The sequence below is a fragment of the Cyprinodon tularosa genome, unplaced genomic scaffold (genome assembly GCF_016077235.1).
Source record: "Cyprinodon tularosa strain WSP-4 unplaced genomic scaffold, ASM1607723v1 ctg924, whole genome shotgun sequence".
In the NCBI taxonomy this organism is placed as follows: domain Eukaryota; kingdom Metazoa; phylum Chordata; class Actinopteri; order Cyprinodontiformes; family Cyprinodontidae; genus Cyprinodon; species Cyprinodon tularosa.
In genome coordinates this window covers 179,474-188,978 of record NW_024039701.1, presented here as the reverse complement: position 1 = coordinate 188,978, position 9,505 = coordinate 179,474, and the positions used below count along the sequence as shown (strand labels likewise).

General features: G+C 38.4%; 1 protein-coding gene across 1 annotated transcript; it reads right to left on the bottom strand.

The window, feature by feature from the left end:
• Window positions 1–4,350: 4,350 nt before the first annotated feature.
• polr2m (RNA polymerase II subunit M) lies at window positions 4,351–9,000 on the bottom strand. Its single transcript, XM_038274698.1, has 4 exons — window positions 8,671–9,000; window positions 7,243–7,749; window positions 6,931–7,153; window positions 4,351–4,574 (listed from the first exon to the last, which is right to left on the bottom strand). The coding sequence occupies exons 1-4, from the start codon at window positions 8,769–8,771 to the stop codon at window positions 4,431–4,433; spliced, it is 975 nt and encodes a 324-aa protein (XP_038130626.1). The 5' UTR covers window positions 8,772–9,000; the 3' UTR covers window positions 4,351–4,430.
• Window positions 9,001–9,505: the final 505 nt, after the last annotated feature.

Here is a 9,505-nt window from a genome sequence, read left to right as displayed (position 1 = left end):
GTATATTTTGGACAGGTTAAGAGCTAAATCTGACAACAGCAAAACCCTTTGGGTAGCAGTAGAAATTATTTGTTGGACTTTTACAAGGCAGAGCAACAACTACAATCAAACCCTCTAAATAGAGTTAGAATCCTTCTAAAGAAGACCCAATGATGAAACAATATAGCAATATTTAGATTTAGGGTATGCAAAACGTTTAGTAAAGACTTTTAGATTCTTTTTTCCCAATTTCTCAACACAGACTTGTTTTTCAGGTAAACTGTCCAGAATATGCAACATGCAAGGTGCAAATCTCTTGAAAATATTTATCATCAGCTGTTTCCCTTCACAAAAATGGAGAATTTAAAAGGGTTGTTCAAACACTGGGTTTGAAGCTGGGAGAAATTATTTCAGGTGGAGAGATCAGGCTGTAATCATATCTGTAAAAAACTGTTATGGGGTAATTTTTTTAATCTCCCTAAAAATATGTCACAGACTTCAGAGAATGGAAAAGAATGAGCTCAGACTTCGTAACCTGGCAGACATAATCAAATCATTGTGCGGAGGGCCGAACTTGCATTAAACGCCAGTCTATACATCATACTGTGTATCTAATTTAAGGTTGAGTGGACGGCTCTTTGAAGACGAAGTTTTGAAATCACATTCCAGTTTCCCCTCCCAAACAGCAAATTATGCAGGACGTGTGATTTCGAACTCCGAGTTGGAGCAAATCATTTGCAGACTACTTCACGAGGAGCTTAATAATCTGAGTCGAGGGTTCTGGGATCTGGTTGAAGTATAAACAACGTCCTCATCAATGGGCAATGTAAAGAAAAAAATAATGTTTTTGTGCTGCTCCACCTCAAAAGCATCTACAGATATTATGAGTCCAATAAGAAAGCATAGGAGCGTCTACATCAAAAAAGACCATAATTGGTAACAGTTTGTAAATGCATGTAAGCAAGGTATCATGTAATTACTCCCAGCACAATGGGGATTCTCTGCAGAGCATGCTTGCGTATTAGTTCTCTAACGTCACTGTGGGGCCACTTTTGGAGCCCATCAGATACAGTTTCTAAATACCCAGCCATTACATGTTTTCTTTAACTCTTTAAAACATCTTCCGCCTTACTTCAGCCACAATTACTAAAGGTTATCAAAGAGCATCTATCACCAAACTGTGACCTGAACAAACCCACCCTAACTTCCCTTCCAAAGGTGCCTCAGCGCCTGATTTCTTCCTCATTACAACCCTTAACCCATTTCAGGTTGTTTAAATTAGGCAAGTTTGAAGTCGTCTACCGAGAGCTGCGAGACAGATGATGGGAACGGAGAAGCAGATTTGAAAGATGCTGAATGTAGCTGGCACTTCTTATCTACCACATATTAGCAGCTGAGAAATGGTGTGTGCCATATTCCATTAGCCTGCTGCCGTCCCATCATCGCCTGCCATTCCCTGCAAAAACATGATCCAAATGCAGTCCAGATGTCTCAGCCATCAAGCCTTAATAACTTACTACCCCACATTAATCTTATCATGTGAGTAATGGATTCCTGTCTGATAACATCTCAGCAGGCTTCAAAATATAAGTTCCTTCAGCTGACCAATACTCATTGCCCCCCTTAATGAGCCTCAAGCCTAACTATTAAATCCCTTTAATTCAAATAAAATACTATTTTTAATTTACCCAAAGAAAATCTGTTCTATTATCAGTTTATGTACAATAACTTCTCAACTCTGTTTAATATTATTACCATTCTGTTTTTTTTAGAAAAAGTTGGAGTTCTAAACTGGAAGTGATAAATGGGGAGTATTTTTCATATTTTCCTTGAAATTTCCTTATCTACATCTACATTTTTTTCCACATAACTCAAGCGTGCTCCTTTATCACATCTCTATGATATATGAAGTCTATATTTTCTTAAGAGATGTTTTTGTTTCTGCAGTTCGTAAATGCACTCGGATGTAAAAAAAAAAAAAAAAAAAAAAAAAAAAAAAAGACAAATCCCTGATAATTTACATGGTTACACTGCTTTAGTTTGCCTATTTTTGTTGGGTACGTTTTCTTGAACAATGAATATGTGCAAATTTACCACCAGTAAATATCCCCACTGTAGATATCTGGTAAATCAAAAACTAAGCAACCAAACTGGGCTCAAGTAGAATCTACATCCACATGGAGCTAGATAAGTTATCAGCACAGAAAAGCTGGATGAGCCATAACAGATGTATTGCTTATGGAGGAGGAAAGAAGGTAGAGGAGCTGGGTGTAAACAACAAACCCAGCCTAAAACCACAAACTAAGTAGCTTTAATTTCATTTCATTATATTATACTTACACGATAGTATTTCAAGCCATTTCTATTCATATGACTTTGTTGATATGAGTGGAATTTAATTACGTTTCAAGATGTTCCAAGGAATAAGTGCACTTAGCTGCTTTATGGGGCCCCAGTCCAAAGTGTGTTTGGGTGTGCACTAGCAATAGCACATTTAGATTTCCTCTAAATCTGGGCTAGCAGTTGAATTCGAGTTTGCAGGATACCAACCCTTTTTTTTACCCCTGTAAAAACTACAAAATAAAAGCGGGTCAGAGAAATAACTTTGTGCCTTGGGGGGAATTTTGTATTTAACTGGATTTGTAAATACATCCTGAAGCGTTTTTCACATTTTCACAGTGATGTACTGTAAGCCTCAAATACTTTCACTGGTGAAAAATGACAAAAGGTGCAACATCTTTAAAGGTAATAACTAGTTTTGCACCGACACTGCACTAAATTGGTGGTATCAGTATCGGTGAGTGCTGACAAATAGGGCACCGATACCATTTTGAGAGCCAAAAGTTTATATAACTATTGTCACCCATTCCAGGTAGGCAATAAAAAGGCAGGCAGCAGTTTGACAAAGCCATGATGGCAATTATTTTTACATCCAAGCAGTATGCAGTTCTTCATATATACACACACATCAATTTCAAACAGATGGTATCGGCCAATACTGCACAGCCAGGTATTGGTATTGGGGCCAAAAAATGGCATCGGCGCAACACTAGTAATAACTAGTGTATGTAGCACTCACAATATGCATTATTGTAGTATGTATCTGTCAAATAGCCTTTCACTTTTTGATGTGAAATGTAAAAAAAAAAGATGAATGATACAAGAATCGATATAAAATTAAAACAAAGATTCTGAATCTCAAAACACGCTGCCGTAAGCAACTTAATTTCGTTTTCGTATACACTCGGTGTATACAAAAGGAGAATGAAGTTTGTCTAAGTCTAAAATCCAAACTCCAAAGTGTAAATCTATAAACTCTATCCATTTCTTTTCAGCTTTAAAATTTTATAACATTTGATAACCTTATTTTGCGAACAGAAATGTTCTTATTGGTTAAGCCTCTTTACTTGGCCCCCTAGACATATCTAGGGGGCCACTGTTATGTGGTTGGGGGAGTTGTTGTGTCTTTCGTTAACTGTGATGGTGGTGGTGGGGGGTTCTTTTGTAAGCGCAGGGTGGTGGGGGGACGCTTTCATAAGAGTAGGGTGTGAGGGAGGCTGCTTTCGTAAGGGCAGGGGTTGGAAAGAGGTGGAACTTAAAAAAACAGAAGTCACCTCCAGGATGGACCAGCAGCTCCGCCTCCCATGTTGGGGCTCGTTTTGGCTTTCTTCCCCTTATACTCATCAGCTATTCACTATATCAACACTCCCCTACCTTAATACACTTTTATTTACATTTCTTAACACAAGATGCTGTATCATCATTTTTCTCTACTTCTACTAATATCGTACTTCACTTAATCACTAACAAATTTTAGTCATATTTAAGTTCTGTGGTGTGGGTGACCAAATATCTGCACAGCATACAAATAAAGCTGAGCAGAATTAAAGAGGGTAAATACAGGGAAGTCAATATGTCAGTGAATATATATATTTATAATAGTGGGAATGTTTAGAAAGCAAGTTATAATAAAATAAAAACATGGAATCTTACGTCTAATAGGTCACTTATGAAAGGTAGATCAGTAACGTCAAAGACAGCAGATGCCTCAAATGAAGGTTTTATTTAGAGTTCACATTTTGTACCTCTGTGGTCTAAAAAAAATGGAAGAACCTTATATTTGTTTTTTTGATGAGGTTTCAATTTGTTATAATCCACAAAATAAGGCTTAAGCTTAATATAAACCATGGCAGACTCAAAATAAGTTATAATGTCCCCATTTTTAATGTTTTCTCAAGGTACTCCCTTCAGAGTGATTAAGAATTCACATTTCACTGTACGTGCTTTATACTAGAAAAACTTGGCAACGAGGTCTTTGCTAGATATGTGAAGCCAAGACTGATTTCCACTCTTAAAGAGACTCTAAATGTATAATGTTAAACCATGAGGTCCAAAGGCTGTTTACTCCAGAGGCCAAGGTTACACTGTTTTCCCAAGCTGTCCATCCAGAATCAGTCTTCCTCTGAAGAGAGGTGGGCTCCTTCATCGTGGACCTCTCTGTATGCAGCCATGGGGCCACCGTCAGGAGTGTAGCTCCCCAAAGAGCTCTTCAGTCCTTCAGATAGTTTCTGGGCAGCCTGTTTGGCCTGCAGCTCCTGAAAATAAACCCCCCCAAACAAAAAGACAGCTGACATAAAAAGGCTGGAAACAAAAGACCAGCAGCAAAGCTAGTCGTGTAAAAACCTTCAACTATAAATGATCCAATTTAAGCCAGAAACAGCACACAGGAGTTTGGCCTTGGAGTCCACCCTCTGCCTGTGACAACCTGTGACTCGATGCCACCCTCTAGAGGCGGGGGAAAGGAACTAGAGCTGACTGTGCAATGGTCATCAAATAACTCCAAAAACTAGAAACTTGCAAAAAAAATTCCCACCCCTTTTATTTATTTTTTCTGATTTTGTGAAAAATCAACAGAAAGTAGCAAATAATCATTAAGTGGAAGCAAAAGGATGTAATACTTTGCTTTTTTTAATCGGCAGTGGCAGCTCCAGAGATTTATCTCAGCAGTTGCTAAAGGGGGCTAAGCATTGAACACAACCTGCTATGAATTATCCTTCATTTTTTTTATATACACAGGTAAAAGCAAAACTATAGGTGTGCTCTCTACTCTCAATTCTGGAAAAGTCCACTATGAGGTGGATAATAAATATGAATATGTGGGGTTCAGGGATTCAATTAAAACTCATAGTGACGCATCTATAGAGTATGGTGTAGAATATAAACTTCTAGAATCAATTCACTGTGTTTTATTTCCTCGGATAAAAAAAAAAAATTCAGTGAATTCATTGTGAAATCACCAGCGACATCTAGTGAAGTAGATATACGGTTATTAAACAGCAGATTATAAATACATGTAGAATAACCTGTAATGAATTAGTTAAATGACATACCCAAAATGATTTTTACTTGTATTTTTCTTGTATTGTGTATAGATTAAGCAAAACGGTGTATATGAAATATTAAAGAAAAAAATATTTCACCAAAAAAATAAAAATCTGATAGGGAAAAATCTATAAGCAGTAATTGATAGAAATCAGTTCAATATAAAAGCACCAATTTGATCAATTTAGGACAAATTTTTATCATGGAAAGCTCTGCAATGGTTACACCAGACCATTGTTCGCCCCACATATGTTCAAGTCAAAGAAAAGTTGAGAAACACCAATTGAATATTATGATAGAGATACAAATACTTTGAAATTACAAGACTGTAAATCACTTATGAAATTATGCCCAAAATGACAGAAAATACATTTAAAGTCATTTTAATTACCCTTAAATAACAATAATAACTTAAATAATGTTTGAAAAATTACAGAATAAGTAATTTTTTCTTAAAATATGGTGAGTGCAACTATAGAAGCACTACTAATGTGGCATATTTTTATGCATTTAAACCTGTTATTTTTTAATTGGAAGTGGTATAGCTTTGTGAGGAAAATATCCAACAAGCACATGTTTAAGAATATTAACTTTGATGAAAACCCCCTCTGGCTCTGCCTACGTTTCTTTGAAATGAAAATCAGAAAAAGGACGTCATGCGTTCCTTTAGGCCTTTAACGCTGATATTACCAAGTAAACGACTTGTCTCCACAGCGGGCACTTTAGAGCAGCGTGCTTTTCTGTGAGCGCCAAGGAGGATCTTTACTGAACATGCAGTTGAAACCAGATATCTACATGCACTCAATAAAAACATAAATACACCATTTTACTGTCAGACAGATGCAATCTAAATAACCTTTTTTTTTTGTGGTCTGTTAGAAATAGGGCTGGTCTAGTTAGAAACACTAAAAGTATTTCTCTAAGCTTATTCTGAATAAAGAGAGGCGTGTTATTTCTGATAGCCTATTCTCTAAATCCCTTGAAGGTGCCATGTTTATCCTTTTAAACACTATGTGTCTCTCCAACCATTATCCCACTAAAGAAGGAGAATGGTTTTATTTCTCAGAGATAGAAATCTGAAATGTGCATACCAAACCAAGAACAAAAGCAAAAGACCTAGCGGATAAAGCTAGTATAAGTGTGTCGTTCCGTTTTGAGGTAGATTTCAAGCCTGGGAACAACATCGAAAACGTGAAATCCAGCTGTGGCAGCGTCGCGTTGCATGTTTTTTTTGCTGCATGAGGGATTTAACCCAACTTTCAGCTCAACTTTATTAATAAAGCCCTTTAAAACAACCACAGCTCCTACAAAGCGCTGAGCAGTTTCCATTATTTATATCAGCTTAGGACAACCCTAAACAGACACCTAATCTGAGAAATTTGGTGTTAAGAAATGAGTCACTGAAATGTGCTAATAAGGTGTAGCCTCAGTTGTTCTTTTGCCAAATTTGTAAATTTTCCCCATATCACCTTTTTATGCGACAAAAGCATAAATGTAGTTTAAACTGAGCATTATTTATAACTAAAGTAAAAGTAGTGCAAAGAAAACGAAGGCTGCATCTTAACAGACCTGCTGTTTCTTTGTCTGTTCTCTGACGAGTGCAGCCGACTCGTCTAAAGACAGAAGCTGTGCTGGACTGTGACGAAGCGGAGGGAGTTTAGCTGAAGTGATGTCATCCAGGTGCTTCCTGTCACGTTCCCTCCTGGCCTGAGCAGAGAGCGGAGACGCAGTCCCAGAGGCCCGCCCAGGAGACAAAGATCCCAATGGAGAGCCATCATTTCTGTGGGGTAGTCTGGACAATATGGAGGAGAACGCGATAACTATTCATTCATTTTGCAGGAGGATTGCATAATATGGGAAAGTGACACAGTAAGCTCTTACTGATTGGGTTTAAATTTTTGCTTCTTAGTTGCTGCAGACACCTCTGTTTTTTCTAGAACTGTTATATAGTTGGGTTTTTTAGCTGTCTGTTTTCGAGAAAAGTAATTATCTTCTGATTCGCTGTTCATTTGTTCTTTACAGTCACCAGAACCTTCTTCATACAGTGTAACTCTGTCCAAGGCTTGCACAAGTTCACTTTCTTTGGACTCCATTTTCCCTGCTGTGGAGTCACACTGCTTGTCCACAGCGTTGTTTTCCTGTTCCTGTGTATCATCCCCTGCAGGACCTTCATTTTCTTCATCTAGGCACAAAGCTTCTGGGGTAAAGGGTACAGCACGTTGCTGGCCTGAGAAGGCTTGCTGATACTTGGACTGTAACTGGGCTCTGGCAGCAGACACCAATCTCTGTCTTCTTTCCTCTTCATCTCGCTGTTCAATGGCAAGGCGGACCTTCTCTGCAAACTCTTTGATCTTTTGTCCTTTGTCGGGGAGAGTCCGCAGCAATCTCCTACATAACAAGAAATATTTGTTATTCTGCTTTATCTCAACCCATCAGTCTATATACAAGGATAAGAAAGATTTTTGATATTACATACATAAGGATATTTTTCATATTTCTACCCATTTTAAAACATTAAAACAGATCTAATTTATAGCAAAGCTTTCTTCATTTGATGGCTTTAAATGTAAACCCTTGGAAAGATGAATAAATTAAAATATGAAATAACATGGATGGATGGATGGATGGATGGATGGATGGATGGATGGATGGATGGATGGATGGATGGATGGATGGATGGATGGATGGATGGATGGACGGACGGAAGGGTGGATGGATTGACGGACAGATGAATGGATGAATGGATGGATGGATGGATGAACGGATGGAAGGGTGGATGGATTGACTGACAGAAGGATGGATGGATGGATGGATGGATGGATGGATGGATGGACAGACGGACGGACGGACGGACGGACGGGTGGATGGATTGACTGACAGAAGGATGGATGGATGGATGGATGGATGGACAGACGGACGGACGGAAGGGTGGATGGATTGACGGACAGATGGATTGACGGACGGACGGATGAATGGATGGATGGATGGATTATCCCTAAAGTGTGATGCAAAACTGAACATAACTACATTATAACTTTCCTTTAGAACTCCATCCACCTTTTTAACGAAGGTATATTGTCCCCATTCCTAACGTGGAAAATTCTTTCATCTGTCTGCTTCCCTTTTACTAACCTTTAGTATTATGGTTTGTTGTATAGTTGATATGAGCTCAGTAATCCATATTTTGTAGAGTTTAATACACAGCTACCCGGGTAAAGGCAACAGTTAGAACAGGAGCGGACTGTTTAATTAGGCCAACCCTACCAAAGTTTCTATGTAAAGCTGCCGGCCGTCCACTGCTTTACTTACTTGTTAGAAAGGATGTTCTCCTGCCGGAGCAGTAGCTCCTGGAGCTCCTCTATGCTGCGGGTCCTCAGATCTCCAACCTGTCCCTGCCGCTCTGAGGACATCGCTGCTGTTAGCTACTGACAGCTATTACCTAACATCGGATCCGGTTTTGATTCCCATGACAAGATGTACAGAATATAAAATAGAAAATGTGAGATAGTACAGTTTGGTTTTTTGCCGATAAAAATTCCAAGAAACCGCCTGAGAGTGAAGTTTCACTTCAGTCAATACTGACACATTTGAAAGTAGAGTCCTTTGTCTTCTTCGTGTCAGGAAGTGAAGTGTTCTAGTCAGCTCTAGCGCCCCCTACCGGTAAACACATCCATCCATCCATCCATACGCATGTCTGGAGTGGGGTCGCGAGCGGTCTTCTTCTTCTTTTCCGTTATGGCGGATCGAAAACAACTAAAAGGCGCATACCGCCCCCTAAAGTACATGAGTGTGTAGCAACATTACTTTACATCAAATTCCATTTTTCTATTGTGTATTCTTTAGATAAATAAATAATGCTTTGCTCAATCTGTGAATATCCTTTATATTTGCTTAATTTCCCAATATTCCTTTAGGACTCCAGTCTTGTCCTGTCCTTCCAACCATCCTTCTCAATTTCTCCCTTTCATGTTCATAAGTTGTACAATTTATCAGTAAATGTTCTATATTTTCTTTTTCTCCACATCCTTCACATTTATAATTATTCCCTATTAAATATGAATTTGCATTTAAATAGGTATGACCCACGCTTAATCTGATGATTATTACTTCATACTTACTCTTATTAAGTGATTTACCTTCCCCT

What these genes read in the sequence shown, in the direction of transcription:
- polr2m (XM_038274698.1), bottom strand. Translation starts at nt 8,771, where the DNA reads ATGTCCTCAGAGCGGCAGGGACAGGTTGGAGATCTGAGGACCCGCAGC. An exon ending in CAAAAATTTAAACCCAATCA is followed by an intron (nt 7,154 to 7,242) that starts GTAAGAGCTTAC and finishes CATATTGTCCAG; the next exon opens with ACTACCCCACAGAAATGATG. An exon ending in AACAGACAAAGAAACAGCAG is followed by an intron (nt 4,575 to 6,930) that starts GTCTGTTAAGAT and finishes GTTTATTTTCAG; the next exon opens with GAGCTGCAGGCCAAACAGGC.